Source organism: Cupressus sempervirens, chromosome 6 (assembly GCF_028749045.1).
Source record: "Cupressus sempervirens isolate cs-2001-9-10 chromosome 6, ASM2874904v1, whole genome shotgun sequence".
Lineage (NCBI taxonomy): Eukaryota > Viridiplantae > Streptophyta > Pinopsida > Cupressales > Cupressaceae > Cupressus > Cupressus sempervirens.
The window spans coordinates 274,242,516-274,262,745 of record NC_143123.1 but is presented as its reverse complement, the minus strand read 5'-3'; the positions used below and the strand labels follow the sequence as shown (position 1 = coordinate 274,262,745).

Here is a 20,230-nt window from a genome sequence, read left to right as displayed (position 1 = left end):
CACGAGTTTTAAATACATTTGACGCTATTTATATGTATACACAAGTTTTTTATTTCCATCAACTACAATTTGTGTCTGTACTTATTTGATTAATGTATATTTATGTATATGATCAAATTAGCTTCTATTTAATGATGTTATTGTGTCTTTAAGCTTTATTCAATAAAGGGTGCATGAAACATATTTTAAGACCTTCTTGGGTATTTTTCACTTTGTCAAAAAAAAATTGCCGAGGCCTAGGTCTCAAGTCAAGTCAGCCTCCTTGTTTCCGAGCCAAGTCTGAGTCTACGAACTTTGGTTAAAACTACCTACTAACCAAATGTATAACTTAAGAATGAGGATTCCAACGAAAAAGGAAGCACTACGATTTCCCTATAACATTAAATGGAACAACGCACCACAAACACTCAAGGTGATTAGTAATCTTAGAAAGAAAATTGGGATTTTTTCCTTTACTAATAGTATACATAACTTTTTTTGATAGAAGACAAGCTAGCAACCTTTCAAGTCATGATAATTGATCGGGAACAACTCCTGTATGGCGGTAAATACTAGCATAATAAATTCTCAATTGAAAATTATCAACTAGATTTAGAAATGTTTGTTATCGCTATTAGGGAAAAGATGTAGTTTTGGGCATAGAATGACTCAGAGTTTAAATAGTTAGGAACAATGTTTTTTAATTTTCAAAACTTATCCATGGCTTTTAGTACCCATGGGAAAAAGGTGTAAACTTTTGGGAATAAAATCCCCACCAACTAAAATCATTAGCTCCCATAGGATGGCTAAATTGCTAAAGAAATTCCTTATTATATATAGGAGCACAACTACATTTTATAAAGGCGCAAGATATGAAAACTCAAGATTAACAAAAACTATATTTCCTGGAGATGTTCTCCCGAACTATCATCACAAAAAATATTGAATTGATACATGATTATTTGATTATTGGAGGTTACCCATCTAAGTTGTTTGCTATTTTACAGATTTTAGTGTTTATTTCCAAGAAATGTTATAACATGCTCAATTTCATATCCAAGGAGTTTGTATCAACCTAGACATGGTTTTGACCTGCATCGCGTATCCTTCTCTATTTTGTCTTTTACTCCAAGAAAAATGATCATTACAAAGTGTATCAAAGTTAAATTTCAGTCTTCTTTGAGAATAATGATTTCTTAGCATATTTTACGAACACTTATGATTCAATGTGGATCAATAAAGAATTGTATTGCAAAATTTTGAAACAGGATTTGGGTTCATTAGTACAAAAATATGTAAAATGTGTGTGTGTGTGTGTGTCTAAAAGAATGAATTAAGATTAGAATACCACACAATATCTAAAAGCCAACAAAAACACTATAAAATTGTAATCATAGCATCATATCTATTTATTATCAATGCCAATTAAAATAATGTAGAGTTCAAGTATCATTGTTTTCACTTTCAACAATTAGAACTTTATAATAAGTTGAATCATCTAATGTATTATCTAAATCATCATCTTCTTCGTCTTCTTCTTCTTCATCAAAGGCATTAGTTGATTCACAAACAGTGCCAATGTCAATGGAATCAGCTGCACTAATAACATTCTTGCTTTCCAAGTTGTCAAACGCTTATTACTTTTTCATTGTACAAAGAGCTTGGTAGTTTGTAATTAACATCCTACTCGAAAAATGTTATATAAGTAGCTTGCAACTCCCTTCACCTATTAAAGATGTTGTTTAATGTTTAAAATGTGATCTATCAATATATAGAGCTTCCAATCAATCAAACAAGGATCATTATCAGCAATTGGATATAAAAGTTTAACTGGAAAAAGTCTCGGGGGCTAGTTAAATTTTATGTAATAAATATCTGAACTTCGGCAAATTTGTTTTTAATGTTAAAGATCTTTATTCAAATTCTGTAATAATTGTTTTCTACACTAAATTATAGAGTGTTTCTTAGTGGAATTGTGGAACTGTACCTAGTTCACACTTAGTGTGCCTAGCTTTGCTCTAGTTCGACCTAGGTTCAACCCCAAATGGAACCCAAAAGAGAACAGAGTCCGGGATCAAGGAAAGGTTTGAAATTCACCTAGTTCGAAGGGAAAGGGGGAGTACTGGGAAACTAAACATTTTAAGATAGAGTTTTTCAAAAAAAAAATAATACAATATTATTAAATAAATAATGATACTAAAATCATATATTACAATTAGTACTAAACTATAAAAATAAGAAATAATAATAAAATAATTCTTTTATTATATAAATAATAATTAAAAGAGATATCAATATGATATAATCTATTATCAATTGAATAAGATAAATAATAATAAAATTACAATGAATGAATAAATAAATAAATAAAATTACAAGAGACAATATAGTAGAAGTATGCTACCTTTCTAAACAGGACTTAATTAGAAATGATAATAAATATAAAACAAACAAATAAATAAAAAATATACTATAAAATAATATAAATTAACTAAATTAATGAAAGGTCCAAAGGCACATAATAAAGAGATGTAACTCTTTCAAAACAAGATATAAGAGGGAGGAGAGTTTCATTTGAAAAATAAAGGAAGAAGGAGAGTAAAAAGGAGAAGTTAAAGAAGGTTTAATAGAAGACGAAAGGAATGTGAAGAAAATAAGGTAGTGGCTTTTTTTTCAAAAGGCAATAATGATGAAAGGATGTGACTCTTTGAAAGGTTTGTAACTATTAAGAGTTGGGACTTTTCAAATGGATTGTAATTATGAAAGGTTATGACTTTTCTAATGGATTACGATTATGAAGAGTTGTGACTTTTTGAAAGGATTGTAATTATGAAGGGTTGTGACTTTTCACATGCATTATGATTATGAAGATTGTGACTTTTTGAAAGGATTGTAATTATGAAGGGTTGTAACTTTCCAAATGGATTGTAATTATGAAGAGCATTGACTTTTCAAATAGATTATGATTATAGAGGGGTGCAAATTTTTTAATTGATTGTGATTATGAAGGGTTGTGACTTTTAAAGAGACTGTGATTATGAAGTGCTGTGACTTTTTTGAAAGGGCTATAATTATGAAGGGTTGTGATCGGTTGTGACTTTTCAAAGAGACTGTGATTATTAAGTGTTGTAATTTTTTTGAAAGAGGACCAGACTTACATATATGCTAAGAAGTATGCATACATTCAATAACAATAAGGAATTATATAAATATAAACATGTTAACAATGATGGAATCATAACCATATATTTGTTATACAATATATGAATATATTTATATTTTCATTATACAAGAGGTATTGGTCTTCTATAGTTATATTTTCATTATACAAGAAGTATTGATCTTGTATAGTCTATTCATTAATCTCTTGCTATATCCTGAAGTTGATGGATGGTGTTGTGTAGAGAAAGGTGGAGTAAATCTAGAGAATGTATCAGTGTCAAGCACCCTACGACAAGTAAATCCACACTCTTCCTAGGGTTAGGTTTAGGAGAGAAGTAAGGAATCAAGACTTGAACATGTTAATTAAAATTTATTAAGGACTTGGATGCTTATTCAGAAGCATTACATTTAACATATATTTTCAACATAAAGATAATAATATATATTAAGTTAGTTCTTTAATCACTCATTAGTGCAACCAAGCAGATAGGGAGTGCATAGGGGAAGGAGTAATTCGATCACTTTGGGGCAAAAGAGTACCAATACGGGTGAGAACCATAAGGGAGCCTCAAGTTGATTGTTTTTGTACTCGAGCAGCAGTAATTCTACCATCTGCCTTAGGGTTAGTAATTAGTGAGAGGATTAGAGAATTAATGCTTAAGTATGTGTCATAAGTCAATTATTGTTTCTAAATATGATGATGATAGTGAGTTGAAATTCTCTAAAAATGAAACAAATGTAATCCAAACCCTAATTGGTAATTTTGAGAAAAATTTACGTAAGACACTATTAGGGGTCATTACAGGATCTGAGTCCACTTATGAAAACAAATTTGTTTTGTATAATGAACTGCAGAAAGTGGTTGCACCAGCAGTAAAACAAATAGGTTTATTGACTTATAGGTGATTCCAGCATAAGAATTTGTAACAAGGTCTAATAACTCATCTTTTCCAATCCAGACTCCTCTGCTGTTCATAATCTTGTTAATTCTCTTATTTGAGATTTCGACTTTAAAAATTAAAACATGTTGCAGTTGAAGAGAAGATTTTGTATTAATGCATGTTGCACCATTTTCAGCCGTATTGCTGATTTTTAGTCTCATTTTCAATGCATATTTTTTAGCACAAAGACTTCTAATAAGCCCCAGTCTGGGCATTAGATATTCATATAAATGCACTTTCTTTTTGGGTGGATATTGGTTAGAGGAAACAAATAAAACTGGCAGCTTGCATACATAATAAGCCACATGCCAGCAACTTTCCTTTTAGTTAGCATTTTGTAGTGAATTAGGGATAACCTTATTTTCTTGGCCAATATAAAATATGCAAATAATGTCTCTTTCTTTGCCTGTGTATATTTTGCCTCCATTAGAATCTAATACCTCTCCACAAATTTGATGTAAAAGGAAAGGGTTGATCATTACTTTATCATCTGTTGTGATATCCAGAATAAATGAAGGAGCAAAATCGGCAAATGCTTCTTTATTATAAGTGAATTGTTTTTCATCATGGTAAAAAAAGTTTTGAAGTGACCCAGAACCCTTTAACAAGATGCCATAGCAGATAAGTCCAAAAGCCAGGGCATTAAGCAGTACAGACCACAACCAAAAAGTTGCCCACAGAATAAGACATAGAAACCAGTAGCAAAAAGACAGAAAAAAGAACTAGGACAGAGCAGGAAAATCTAAAAAAGATGCTTCAAAGCATCTGCCACTTCCGCCTCAAGTTAGTTCATGTTCAGTGCAACTTTCTTCAGCTCCTAAATGTCTTGTGGAAGTTTTTCAGCTTTTCTTTTTAAATTCCATCTTGTTCTTTTGCTGGGACCAAACGCCTCATCTTGACCTTCCTGTTTGTCCATCTCCTAGTCCACTGCCAGCTTTTCCTGGTCCATGTTCTCCAAATTCCCTCAATTGTATTCAGACTATCAACTGCAGTCTTGATGACTTTGCAGCTTAGATTCGTAATGGACAGCAGTAAGCCATTTAGCATGTTCAATTTTTCCTCAATACCTTTAATCTTTCCCTCAGTCCTTTTCAGCTTTCCAATGGCATCCACTATTTTGCACGGACAGTCACTTTTTCCTCAAAACCTTTAATCTTTCCCTCGGTCCTTTTTCAGCTTTTCAATGACATTCACTATTTTGTGTGGATAGTCAACCACCAAATTCTTCTCATCTTCAATCCACAGCTCTTTCTCTCTATTATCTTGTTTTGCGCCCTTGTCAGTATCACCAGCCTCTAAAAGATATTGATTGCTACTTATAGCCCTCTGTTTAATATGAATCCATTTGATTTCATGGGAAACCCACTTTATCAGTCTAAAAATAATCAATATCTCCATTTCTAGCAATAGATAGAATATCATCAAGGAATTCCTAGTTGGTTTAAATAGTGAGAATTAGTGCTGATTTCTAAAAGGAACTTGGGCCTACATTACCTCTCGATGGCAGAATAAGAGGCATAAGAGTCCTTTGATGCAAGGGAGACCAAGGTAGCATTTTTACCATACCATAGGGAGGACAATCCATTGCCAAAGATTTCCCCCTATCTGTCGCAGGGTACCAACTATATTCTTAACTTGACCCCTTTTCTTTCCATGTCTGGGAACAGGGGAGACCGATTTTTCTTTGCCCTTCCCTCTATCATTCTTCTTTCCAGGTCCAGAGGAAGGGGGGACAGATTTCTCTTTGCCCTTGATAATCCCTTCATTGTTACTCAAGGGTTTAATTTTAGCTCTAATGTTCTTTTTAGTCTGTTTTGAACTAGACTCAGAATCCTCATCCTCCATTCCAGTATTCTATTCCTCCTTTTCTGAGTCATTAGTTCCCAATTCATCTTCATCTATAATCAAAATAGGGGATGAATTGAAAGGACGGGACAAGCCTCTCACATGCTCATAAATTAACACAAGAAGCCCCTCAAAAAGAACAGGGTTCTTATTAGGGCACATCCTATGATCCCTAATGCTATTATTCAAAGTTGAAAGCAAATAGAAAGGTATAATTATACTCACCTTGTGTCTGAAATGATTAAGGAGGGCAAAATGGTGCCCAAAAGCCATGTAATCCGCTCATTCAGTGTAATATATTCCATTATAACCTTCAACACCTTCCTTCAGACTGTCATGATCTTGGATGTCTCATAGTTGCTCTTGGAAACCCTAACCATATTTTTCCTTTCCTCCTCCATTTTTGGGAAATTTTTGACTGCCATTTAACAGTAACTTCTATCTCTGAAGAATTTAAGACCATATATGGGAAAACCTGTAACCTAAAAGACCAGATTTTCATCTATAGTCACACTCCTTCCAAAAAGGGGAATTTTCCCTTCTACCCTCTGGCAAATATATGAGTGATTTTGGGATCCCAGCCATGGAGCTTCTTGATGAAAGGGGTCACCCTCCTTCTCCAGCACCCTCCATATGGTAGCATTGTCTTCAGCGCCTCACACTACATGGGTTCTACCCTCCATCTTTCTCCCCCCATCTTCCAAATTTAGCTTCAGCATTTTTGGGCAGAAAAGGTCTGAATGAAACACTTAACCAAAGAACCCTCCAAACTACCCAGAAAGCATGGGAGAAATAAAGCCAACAATCAGCATAAAATCCCTCCGCAGTGTACACATTTTTGGTAATAACTACAAAAAGGTTTTGAACTGTGATTGCAATCATTATCTGAAAGGCATATCTCTTCCTTTACCATGAATATGATCATACAACAGCAAGGCACTGATGTCATTGCCCAAATCATCACCCTTGCAGTTATACCCGTCTTTAGCACTGAACCCTTTGTTACCAAAAGAATCTGCCACTTTGTTAGCTTCCTGGTAGGCATGGGAGATATAAAAATTATCAAAGGACCATATGATATCCCTTTACTTATTAATCCAAATGTTTATGGCAAAAGACTGTTTAACATCCCCTTTCGAACATTGAATTACATTGTCCGAATCATCTTCAATCAAAACATTTTAGCATTTGAGAAGGTGAGTGTAATGTCCCTTTTTTGGGACACTAGAAATATTGAAGTCTTATTTTATAAAATGTTAAAATTGACTATGAGACGTAGACTCAAATTATTAAAAGGTCAATTTAATGTTATAAAGAAGGCAAAGGATCAAGAAGGAATAAGATGAAATGCCAAAGGGAAGTTGAAGAGTCACAAGGGAATAGGACGAAAGCCAAAGGGGAGTTGAAGAGTCTTAGTTTGTGTATTAAAAAAGGAAAGAGGCTCACTGCTGGATATGCTTGATTTATGATTCAGTTTAGTTTTCTCTATTGTGAGTGTTTTCAAAAAGCTTCAACTTTCAACTAATTTGAGGACGTAGCCCCTTGTACTCGCAGACAATGGATGCAAACCCATTGTCTTGGGAGACATCAGTTCAGGTGTTTCGCATGCACTTACAAGTTCTTATTCTAGTATTCCAATCTGACTATTAATTTGTATTAAGGATTGAATTCGTAGTGTTGGTTATTGTATTACTGTTGTATAATGCAATAATGAATTTTAAGGAGTTATAAGAGTTTGCTAATTTTATCTTACTAGTTTGTAACTCATGGTTATATGCTCGACATCTTGAATGTTATTGTGAAATAACTGGTTATATTCTTGTGGAGGATCTTCTGGTTTTATTATAGTATTGTATTCCATTTGCCTATATCTAAGTTTGAATGTTATATTCAAAAAGTAGTTAGTCAAATATTTAATGGGGTTTTCTACTGGATTTGATTGTGTTGGAACTTGGAATACATTTGCAAAGTTTTAGTTCTGAATATATTGTTGAAAGAGAAATTTAGTAAATATCCAGTTAGGGATATTTCAGTGGTATCAGAGCCGTGCATCCTACCATCCTGTGAGGTTACTGAGTTTATAAAACTTAGTACTCGCATTTGCACTTTCAGCACTGAGTTTCAGATTGATACATCAATTTACAGAAGATTAGAGTTCCACCTCAAGAAGAAGAGTGATTGAAGGTTCAGTGGCCAAGACAAGTATGGCCTAATATAGGGTATTAACACTGGTGAAAGTCATTTTGCATTTAGTTGGGTAGCTGTAGCATCTGCAGATACCAGTATGGGCAAACTATAATACACCATAGCCGTATCAGAGGAAAGGTGAGATCAATACCAGCTGAAGAAGGGTCGGGTTGAGAGCCATGTGACTTCCAGCTGATTGTGGGAGACCAATGTGGTAGGTCTATTGTAACTGTGTTGGGCAGATACAAGTCACGCATGACATAGGAATAGATGACAGAAGTTGGAACAAAGAATTCAGAAAATCTTCTACCACGCATATCTTGTAAGATAGTCAAATAGAAGGAAATTGTGAAGTTTGTTTCCCTTGAGCAACTCAACAAAGAGCAGAGTTTCGTGTATTTGGTTAGAACTTGAATGACACAGCTTGGGAGAGGCGTTGGGTGTTTAATCAAGCTTTCTCAGAGAATCACGAAAACTAAGCAAGAGGGTAAATTTTGGAGCTGGAGACTATACCTGTTGATTAATAAAAGTCATTCGTGAAAATTGAAAGAAATGGATTTCTGGCCGTCGCAAAGATATTTGGGAAATAAGAAATTACAATGAAGTGTAGACGGATTCAAGATTGATATCAATTTAGGGAGTATTGAAGAAAAGCTTTACGACTCCTGTGAAGGTTAGAAGTATTGGATGCGGAAGTGTTATTTCTTCTTACACCACGTCAAGGTCCCACTAGCGGTGATAAGAAGAGTCGAGTCACTCAGGGAAATATATATATTTCCGTCAAAAAGAAATTTATACCAAAAAGAAAATTCATAGAGAATGGAAGCTAGAGAGTTCGAAATTTCACAAGACACATACAACGATTCTAAGTTGTTCTTGTCGAAAGATTAGAGGTAGATAGTTTGTGCATAACCATTCCAAGTCGCTCACGGCAAGACTGTAAGACACGATAAGGATGCTATGAAGTGGGAATTTAGTTTGCATCCGCCAAAGGAAAATAAAGTAACGTAGAGTGGAGACGATCAGGAATCTTTGGTTTTGTGGATACTGCTAATCTCAAGAAATTGGAAGGAGCCGCTAAACCTCATTCAGTAAAGTATACACATATTCAAGAGTTCTGAAGATTTGAATCGACTCCAATACATATCATGTGGAGAGCATCATATTCAAGTTAGTATAACGCCATCTGCGGAGGGGTCTTAACGTTTCAGTAACCGCTAGAGGATTAGTAAATGGTAAAGTGAATTTTAACTCATGTTTGCCAATTGCCTATAAACCGAGATTAAATTAGATAATAATCTCTTGCTTGCAGTGGTATGTGGTTCATGACACTTGTCGATGAATGTTCATGTGTAACTGTTGTCGGTTCCTTGTCTAGACATTATTCTGTTGCATGGGACTTCGATAGTCTGAGGTGTTTGGGCTTACAGGTGTCAAGAAACAAGGAGAAGAGTTAAGAATAGTTAAACACCTCACCTAACAGCCCTGAGCCTGATGGATCCAAAGTAGTATATGTGAAGGTCAATGTATCGATTTATCCCACTCAATATGCCTAGGACGGATAAATAGCTGATTGTGTCTTATCAGACAGGGCTCTTCACTGTTCATGACTTGGATTCCTCAGTATATTGAACGATAAAACAACTATCTATGTTACTACGAATCATATTAATGGACTACTTTACAAGGTGCACTCACTGCTGCTGTTTGGATCGTGTTCTCTCAACTTATGTGGAATAACATGTGGAAGGCTTGACGCCTCTAATGTGATCAGGGGATGTGGCTGTGGGGGTTCTATTAGTTCAATAAGTTGGTAGTTGTGTCTTTGATCCAGCTGAAGATGACTTCAATATCACATCTCAACGAGTGACAACATTTGAAGGAGACAGTAATTGATGCATCAAGGGGTAGTGAATAGACAAGAATTATTAATCGGACATTTAATCATCATTTCTTCTTGGACTTCAATTATCCATCTTACCCTATATTACTTCTGAATGAGTGGCAATCTGTGATATCCATTCAAAAGAGGCAGTTATAGATGCATTGAGGGGCTATGGGAAATGGTAATTATTAATCAAGACATTTACCCTTCATGCTTCTTATATAACTAAGCTTTGCTTTGGCTGCATCTAAGGATACAAAGGGGCCATATTAAATCTCATACAAGCTGGAGCAGATGTCAACTCTATAGAAAAAGAAAATGGAGTGACCTTGAAGGTTTGGCGTCAGTGGGTCATGAATCCCTGATATCAAAAGTATGTAATAGTGGTAACTTTCAGCAAAGGCAGTAACACCGTATTCAAAGCAGTGACCACATTTTAAAAAAGGTATATCATACTTTTGAATAGTGGCAAGTGTCTTTGGGTGGTCTCGACATATAGAAACATCTAATTCCAACAAGCGTACATCTGATTAAGAACACGATGCATCAGATCTTAGATAACGTATAGAGACAGTGACCAAATATTTCTATTCAAAGCTTACAGTTAGATAAAGGAAGGTGTTGGTATTGTCACAAACAATGTTGCTAAGTATCGTGCCCTCACTCGAGGATTGGAAGTGTGTTTAAGAATGGGAACCGATTGCATTCATCTCAAGATAAGCGGAAGGCAAATAATGATAACATTGCTGGCAATAACATTACACAGATAAATTCAGAATTACAGTCACATCTAGCGTGCCGCAGAGTTCATGGTTTGAAAAGTCAATTAACAATACCTCAAGGCAGCAAGCAATCTCAACCCAAAACTCTCAGGACATTCCTTGTTATAACATTTTCCAAAGTGCTACAACAGCATTGTTAAAAATCTCTGTACACCAGTTTCCTTCAGTTCCAAAGGGCATCCATTTTGATAATTTGGCAAATAAAGGATTTTGGGGTAAAATCTTAAAAGATACTATGAAACTACAAGAACAGTTAGCACAGAAGTCTAAAGCCGACATGAGAGCAGAAATCCTTGACTTATGGAGAGTATGAAGAAATTCCTACCAAAATTCAGAATGAGTTATCATTCAATGATTACTTGGATTTTCATTTAGAGCACCAAAATAGGACTGACACGACAAAAAGGAAGTAATTTGAATTAGCACAGGATCTCCTTGCAAAAGACCAGTGCAAAACTATGTATGATGAATGTCCAGCAGATCAAGGTCATCAAAGTGAGGTTTTTAAAGAAGAAAAGTAGTCAACTACCATTGATTTACAGCTTTCCAACGATCACGTAGAAGATGTTACCTAGGGTACAAGTTTCTATGTTGGTGAATTGGAGGTTAGTGTTGACAAACAGGCGGATGAGGACGGTTGCACACGAGGTAATAACAAATTGGAGATTTTGTGTGATGAACCATATATTACCTACGCCCACGACAGAAATTCAGAGGAACGATCCAAGATGACACTACAAGACAATGAGTTATATCAACATGATAATGAAATGCATGCATTTAGAAACCAGCTGAAGGTTAACGAAGAAATGGTTGTGGCACCATTGGTACATTATGACAGCACTCACAAGATGGTGGAAGATCTCTACAAAAGGGTTCAAGAGGCAGCGGAAGCAATTTGGCTTGTTTATGATTTGCAATTGATCAAACAGCTCTTGAAACTATAAAATCGGATTATTTATATTTGCTTTTCGACAGGGATAACATTCTTGAAGTTGTTGGAGTACATGTTGATCAACTAAAAAAGGAAAAGAACGGGATTATGGAGCTCAATAGGGAGCTTAAGTCTACCCAGGACGCATTGGATAAAACTCGATTTTCTCTTCAGGAAGCAAAAAATCAGATCAGGGTCACGAAACACTCTCGGGAACATGAGGGTAAGGTGAGGCAAGAGTTTTTCAAAGAATTCATTGTTAAGCTTGATAGCATTCAAAAAACTTATGACTTGGACAATTGTCCTAAAAGACCAAGTACCGAAGCTTCAGATCTCATTCAGCTTATCGACAACCCCGTGTTTGAAGTTGATGCTGATTGGACCTCCGATAATCCCCTGTTTGAGGTAAACGAGGACTCTCCTTTTGTTTATCATGAAGAAGATGGTTCTGATTTCAAGATGTGGAATCCCGGTACGATTCCTAGCAATGAATATGGCTCACGGGATGGAAGTGGTGAATTGACTATGGTTGTTCGTCATCAGATCAGTCCTAGTAGGATTCTCGATTTCACACCATACAGGAGTTGGTTGGATTGCATACATCATTCTTTGGGTAGTTTTCGGTGTAGTATGGGGGAGAGTTATGTGCTGATCATAGGGAATGCTCTTTCAGTTTCATTCTTATTCATAGTACCTAAGTACTCGGAGATTCTCCAAATTGAAGATGATAGTTTTGTAGAAGTTGAGAAAACCAACTTCACAGATCCTCAAGAACACCTGCATGCAAATATCCTACAATGAAGAGAAGCCAAAAAAACGGGAAAAGCAGAGCTTAGAAGTTCTCTAGAATGTGAGAGCAAAAATGTATTCTAAGTTATGAAAACAAAATACAAAAGTTCAACCTTTTAAGGTGAACGAAACCCTAAAAGAAAGAAAACTAGGTTTGCGCATTATAATTAATATAAAATATTAATTATATGCACCTAAGAGAGCTAAAGCAACTAGAGTAATAAATAACTTACTCTAACAAGTTTGGTATTTGTTGTGCCCAAGGTGTTACATTCGATTTTTGAGTGGCTTGTTTATTACATCATCTATTTAAGTCGGGTTGTCATCATCTACTGGGTTATGCATAGTTCACTAATAGATTTCTATCTTATCATATCGGCTGAGTATGACAATAGGGTTTGGGATCCAAGTGTTGATCATATGTATTTATGGCTTGTTGAGGACCTTACTATAATTCCATTCAATTTGAGGTTGGATATAGTGATGATCAGAATTGTTCAATTTATAGGTGCAGAGTTTTTTCAGAGAAATATATGGGATCGAGGGATCCGGTTGAGAAATAGATTGCACAGTGACATCTTGCTTCGCAGTGTGACCGGAATTGTTTTCAGTTTGGGCTACAAGGCCACCTGCAGACTTGCATGGGATCCTGGTATTGATTGCTTGAGGACAAGCAATTTTAAGGAGGGGAGATTTGTAATGTCCCCTTTTTGGGACATTAGAAATATTGAAGTCTTATTTTATATAATGTTAAAATTGACTGTGAGACATAGACTCAAATTATTAAAAGATCAATTTAATGTTATAAAGAGGGCAAAGGGTCAAGAAGGAATAAGACAAAATGCGAAAGGGAAGTTGAAGAGTCACAAGGGAATAGGACGAAAGCTAGAGGGGAGTCGAAGAGTCTTAGTTTGTGTATTAAAAAAGGAAAGAGGCTCATTGCTAGATATGCTTGATTTATGATTCAGTTCAATTTTCTCTCTTGTGAGAGTTTACAGAAAGCTTCAGCTTTCAGCTAGTTTGAGGACGTAGCCCCTCGTGCTAGCAGACAGTGGATGCAAACCCATTGTCTTGGGACACATCAGTTCAGGGGTTCTGCATACGCTTACAGGTTCTTATTCTAGTATTCCAATCTAATTGTTAATCTGTATTAAGGATTGGATTCATAGTGCTGGTTATTGTATTGCTGTTGTATAATACAATAATGAATTTTAAGGAGTTATATAAGAGTTTGCTAGTTTTATCTTACTGGTTTGTAACTCATGGTTATAAGCTCGATATCTTGAATGTTATTGTGAAATAACTAGTTATATTCTTGTGGAGAATCTTCTGGTTTTATTATAGAATTGCATTCCATTTGCCTATATCTGAGTTTGAATGTTATATTCAAGAAGTTAGTCAAATATCTATTGGGGTTTTCTACTGGATTCGATTGTGCTGGAATACATCTGCAAAGTTTTAGTTCTAAATATGTTGTTGAAAGAGAAATTTAGTACATATCCGGTTAGGGATATTTCAGTGAGCCAGTCTGAAACCTTGATGGGCCCTTGTGGCTTCAGCTAGGTGGTTGGTCTAGCCAGTCTAAAACATTTAAGTAAATTGTTGAATTAAAATGAGTTGCATATTTTAATGGACATGTTTATTGCTGACAATCATATATATGTGTCATGTTTTCTTTTTTGTTTGCACATAAATGTGACATTTGAGGTGATGGCTATGATCAACTTGCTTTCCATAGGCCTACAGTGTTAGTCAGAAAATGAATGGAAAGATAACAGGCAGCGGTTGCATAATCATTCTTGTCATTTTGTTTAATGATTAGTTTTGTGGTTTATTATTTTCACTTTCCAACTAGTATTTCTCTTTACTTATAATTTACTCTGTGTGCTAAAGTGCCTATACTTGGTTTTATTGGAACTAGCTCTAGTGGACAGTCTTTACTTTAATGATTAGTTATGTGTTTTATTATTTTCACTTTCCAACTATTATTTCTCTTTCCTTATAATTTACTCTGTGTGCTAAAGCGCATATACTTGGTTTTATTGGAACTAGCTCTAGTGGGCAGTCTGTACTTTAAAACAACTTTTCCCTGTTCTTTTACATTAAATTTCAACCTTGTTCCATCGAAACAAAATGTATATTCTAGTTGCATTGGATCTGCCTTTTATTGACAGCAAGGATATTCTAATATAAGTGCAAAACAATCCTTAGGTTATTTTTTGACTGTTAGTATTCAAGTATAAAACTATGGCTTTGGTAGCTTTGGTAGCTTTGGTTGTTGATGGACCTCCCATCAGTTCTCATCATTATCAGACTTCCAATAACATTAAAGTAGAATGATCATTCAGTCATGTTTCTGGAATTTCAAGGGTGTGGGCAGATTGGTAAGGCTTGATTGGCCACCAGGCTGTGCAATGTGGTCAAAATGAAAGGTCGGATACCATATACAAAGTGAGGACCGAACAAGGGAGTCTCACATGCCAAACAGGTGTGCTGGCTAGACCAGAACCTTAAAAATTACCAAGGTTCAAAGGATGTACATGTTTTCTAATACTAACTCCTTGACCTTTATGTTTTTTGTTTTATCTGTGTTTGTGCATTGATTTTTAACAATTCTTCCTTTGAATAATTTTTGCAATTTGAACATTACTTCACTATCTTGGGAAGGCAAGACACCTACATATAAGGCAAGTCAACTTGAAGGCAGTCACTGGGTATTTGTGCTCACGTATATTATGCATATTCAGAAGTGAAGGTATGAAGTTTTGGCTTCTCTACTTCCAATTCTCACACCAAAGGAGTTCTATCTTGTGCAGAAACTATATATGATAATAAATATAACTGTTCCTGCCTAGCCAAATAATAAAACTATCCTAAGTGATGCAGCCTAGACTAATTAACGCCTTCCTATTGTAATCAATATCCCCAGTCTCTCCATTGTTCAGACTTCTCCTGGTAGAATTATTTGTATCTGCATCATCGTCTTTGGGATGAAGCAAGCGTTGGTGTCTGATTGACAAGCTCACATGAAGAATCGATTGAAAAATCAACATCTTTCTGGACACAATATACTACAATAAGGAGCCCCGATCCTATGACTCTTTATAGGGAATAACCAGATACGAGAAAAGTCCATAAAAGGGATCCCTCGGTGACAGAAATTACATAATTCTTCTGCGTGTTTCCTTCAGCAAGAATCAATTATAACTCAACATATGATAAACAGCACATGAGAGGAATTACCAAAATATTACTAATCCACCAACATAATCTATTGAGCTAGGATCAAACAATGTCTTAGCTAAAAACTCCTCACGAAACATTATTTTATAAATAAACAAAACCTTTTTCTGTGCATTTTATTTGTTTGAGGGGGGTTTCCCCATAAACTCTTTAGGATAAATTTGTAAATGGTTTTGTCCAACGTTTTGAATGAGCTACCTCGCTCATTTTTATTTTCCTGAAGATGGTGAGATGGTTCATTCAGATTATCCTAACACCAAAATACAAAAAAATGTTATCAAGAAGAGTTCTAGGAAGGTAAAAATCGGTGCCATAAACGTGCAAGCAAACGCGTTGAGTAAAAATGCCTCGTAAATCACAGTTTGACCATATAGTATAAATCATATGTTCATTTTGGAACACAAATTCAATCAGAGCTGCAGAAAAAATATTTTATGTATATAAAGCAAGCTGTTGTGACTTATCGGACAGAAAAAACAAATTCGTATAGACAATTGTTGTTCAAAAAAAAGTCAAGGGAAATGCCCGCAATTGAAGTAATTTGATGCGCTAGTCCTCAGCTGAAACCTCTCTGTTAACTTATTTGTATTACTTATGGATGCTGCGACTGCATATGCATTATTATATCTTCATATACGACTCGAACACAGTTAGCAGCACTAGCTTTTCACATTCCATACTATTGAGTTCATAAAGATTATGAAAAAAATTGGAGTAGTGCCTTTTTCTACTAACATTTGGGATCGCACTGCATGATCCATCATCAAGGTGAGGCTGTTGTACTTCATAATAATAGCAGTATTATAGTGAATAAAAAGGAACAGAATACCTGCATTACCGAGACTGCGCAAGAGATTTTCATGTTTTTCCATGCATTCCTCAAACCTTTTCTCTTGCCTCTCTTCCTCCTCCTCGGCCTGCAACTCACTCTCCTCATCATCATCGAAATCGTCGAAATCGTCATCAGAATCGTCCTCAGAATCGTCGTCCTCATCTTGCCCTGCCTCTGCAGAGGGCTCTCCTTCAGTGCTCCCCAATTCCAACCCCATATAATTTTCATCTTCCTCTGGTGGTTCTCCCCTCTCCTCCCTCTCCTTCCTTGTGCGCTCTAGTTCCTTCTCGAGCTCGGCTAACAAGCCATCCATGTCGTCCGGTTCGAATGTGGAGAAAGGGATGGAGCGAAAGCGTATACTCGCATTCATGGAAAGTGGCGATTTGGAAATGAAAGAGGAGAAAGGTTTCGCAGACTGGTGGGCAGCATGATCCAGTGTGAGACGCGAAAGAGAGTGAGAGTAGCTGTTCTTGAAGCTGCGTGTACACCTATAAGCACGGAGAAACATTCCAGCCCATCCTCCTCCGACCATTGCTCTGTTTCCGCCTTCTCCAAGGCCTTCACCCTACTCCAACGCACGTTACAACGGCATTTCTAGTTTTGTAAATGCTAAATAGCATAAACCCATATTCATATTCCTGTAACGGGGAATTTTGCATATTATTATTTTTACAAAAAATTGGCTGAAACAAACAAAAATAATAATAATAATATGTGAGGTGTAAATTTATTTTGATGTTTAGAAATAGCACCACAAACAAGGCCTAAAACTCCTAATATATTATATTTAGGTACAAATATGTACAATTATTGTTGTCTTCTATTCTACAATAAAATAATAATAATAAATTATCTATTTTCATATGTATATTATTCTATAGATCTTTATAGCTATTGGTGCATTATATATTACAATTAAAAAAATTATTAACTTCATGTGTTATAAGATGTGCATTCTCTTTCACACCATATTACATCTTTATGCATTTGTTCCAATTACTACTATACTTGCATATATAATATGGTTTATGTAAGGGGCGAATAGCCTAGCTTATCTAGTGTAGTGGTTGAACTTGAGGTCATAGGTTACTCCCATGGTCTCAGGTTTGAGATTTGAAGCATTTTATATGAGGGAATTTGCAATGTCGTTTTCATTGCAAATTCTCAATACAACATTCGCCCATGTGCAGACAGGTGTTAAGGAGTTCGTGAATGGGGTGTTAAATGACTTTGAATGATTTTATGAAATCCCCTTCATAATGCTAAAGTGTTAAATGATAGCATGCCCAACATCAATTGAATTTTATAATGAAATGTTATATTATTTTGGTAAATAGGGGATATATGAGTTTTCATCGTCTATCCTTTCATGAAGAGTTAATGTCACAAAAGGGTTGTTATGCATAAATCAAAGTATTGTTCATATGTTCCTATATGACGTATGCAAATTTTTAGGGGCATACAAATAATACTAGTTTCAATTAGTTCTTAATAACCATTGTAGACCATATTTAGAAATGGTAGTGATGTCATTTATTTCATGCAACATTTACATACTATTTGTACCATCTTAATATGGATGCACTTGATTTTGAGACCTTTTAGACCTCCTTAGCGTGGTTTTTGTTATCTCTCTCTCTCTCTCTCTCTCTCTCTCTCTCTCTCTCTCTCTCTCTCTCTCTCTCTCTCTCTCACTCTCTCTCTCTCTCTCTCTCTCTCTCACACACACACACACACACACACACACACACACTTTTAAGTCATCTATCATCCTTTGGCATAGTCCTTTAAGTGTTATTTTATCACCTTTTTGGTCATATCTACTAGCAGTTTCAGTTTTTCCTGATTCTTTATGCACCTTCTCTGAGGCCTTCAGGACCCCTTTCTGGGAATCCCCTTAGGAATAGGTTGATTTAGGTTGACCTATTATGGGTATAGGTCAACCTATTCCAGAAAGAAGTCAACCTAAGTTGACCTCTTCCCGAAGTGCCTCAAGTTTGCCAATTGCTCTCTCTCTCTCTCTCTCTCTCTCTCTCTCTCTCTCTCTCTCTCTCTCTCTCTCTCTCTCTCGCTCTCGTTGGCTTGTTTTGTTTTTTTATTCTTAAAACTTGTATATAAGGAGGCTTGAACTCTATATTTCATCATTCATCATTCTACAAGAAACCAAGAGAAAGCATACACATGTTCACGAGACTTCAAGTATTCATCAATTTCAAGCATTTCCTTCTTGCATCAAGCTTCTTTCTTCAAGGTGGTAGTAGAGTTTGACTTCTAAGGAGGGGATCAATCATTCCAAATCATTCAAGATCTTCCATCCTTCATCATGACATGTCACATATGTTCATATTCATGAATTTTTGGCTTCTTTGAGTCAACACTATTACATTAACATACTTGATCACATATCAAATTCAATTTAATCTACAAAGATAATTGTGTCTTTCATTTGATATATTTAATCCTACCACATGTTATTGTTTCCTTTATCAATACATTTACATCTCAATTTTAAGGTTGATTCCTCAATCTAGGGCTTGACCAAGGCAAGTCCTCATCCACCCATATTGTGTGCAAGAGCAGGATAGTTGAATTGCTACCACATATTTAAAAATCATTCTCTGAAACAATTTCAAAGAAGTTGGGTCAAATTTTTTGTCCCTTGGGAACACGGTGACTTCGTTGTAAAGCATCTGCAATATGTTGCACCAGGTCAATGTCTTCTGAAGAGCTCAAGAAAAAGAGGATTTTCTGGGTTTTTTGTTGTGATCATGAATCTGTAGTCAAAATTTTAGCCACAATCCTATATAAGTGATTTTAAAAGAAAAAAGGCATATTCCTCTACACATTTTGAGGTAAGTACGTTATCATTTATTTTGAGTCTAGACCTATTCTGATATATTAATTGGGTTAATTGCATATATATAGCACTTAGATCTATTTTACTCTTTGCATTTAATCAATTAGCTCAATTTCACATTTACATTTATGCATTTTTAATCAAACTTTAAATTGCATGAAAGAGGACTTTATTGTGGACTTCCTTGATATAACTTGGGTCTAGATTTGGCATGCCTTTATCCCTTTGGGTTTTGCTAATCTAACTTGGATTATATTGAGAGTTATCTTTGAAAGTTTATCTTTCTTTGTACTCAATGTTAGTGGAAAGTGGAGGCCCTATCCTTTTGAGGGCTTCCATCTCACCACTAAATATTCTGGTGAACCTAACATCCTATACCTCTTTCTTGGAGTTAGGTCTTTATCTCTTCATATCTCTCTTATTTTGCATTAGTTTCACTAGACATTTTGTTGAACTTGATATCTTATACCTCTTTTTTTTATCTTGGAGTTAGATCATGGTCTCTTGAAATCTCCCTTTTTGACTTTGAAGTTATATTCATTGATCTCCATTTTTACATTAGGTTTTTACCTTCTTTTGGTGAGCTTGAATTGTGCCCCTTTCTTTTCTAGAGTTAGATTGATTCTTGGTGTATCTAGATCTACGTTGTATGCTATTGTTTGCATTAGTGGATTTTAGATCTCCTTTTTCATTTATGTTATTGAATTGCATTTCATATATTTGTATTTTGAAAGTACAACAAAAAATGCATCTAGTTCATTATTGGATTTCATTACTTTCATAATCATTGCATT

General features: G+C 35.4%; 1 protein-coding gene across 1 annotated transcript in view; it reads right to left on the bottom strand.

The window, feature by feature from the left end:
• Positions 1-17,163, bottom strand: part of LOC149552293 (Ribosomal protein S5 family protein) — a 93,841-nt gene extending 76,678 nt beyond the window's left edge. Inside the window, exon 1 of the mRNA XM_089787812.1 lies at positions 16,577-17,163. Coding sequence (XP_089643938.1) covers positions 16,577-17,111 — 535 coding nt within the window. The 5' untranslated portion in view covers positions 17,112-17,163. The remainder of the gene's footprint in view (positions 1-16,576) is intronic.
• Between the last annotated feature and the right edge of the window lie 3,067 nt (positions 17,164-20,230).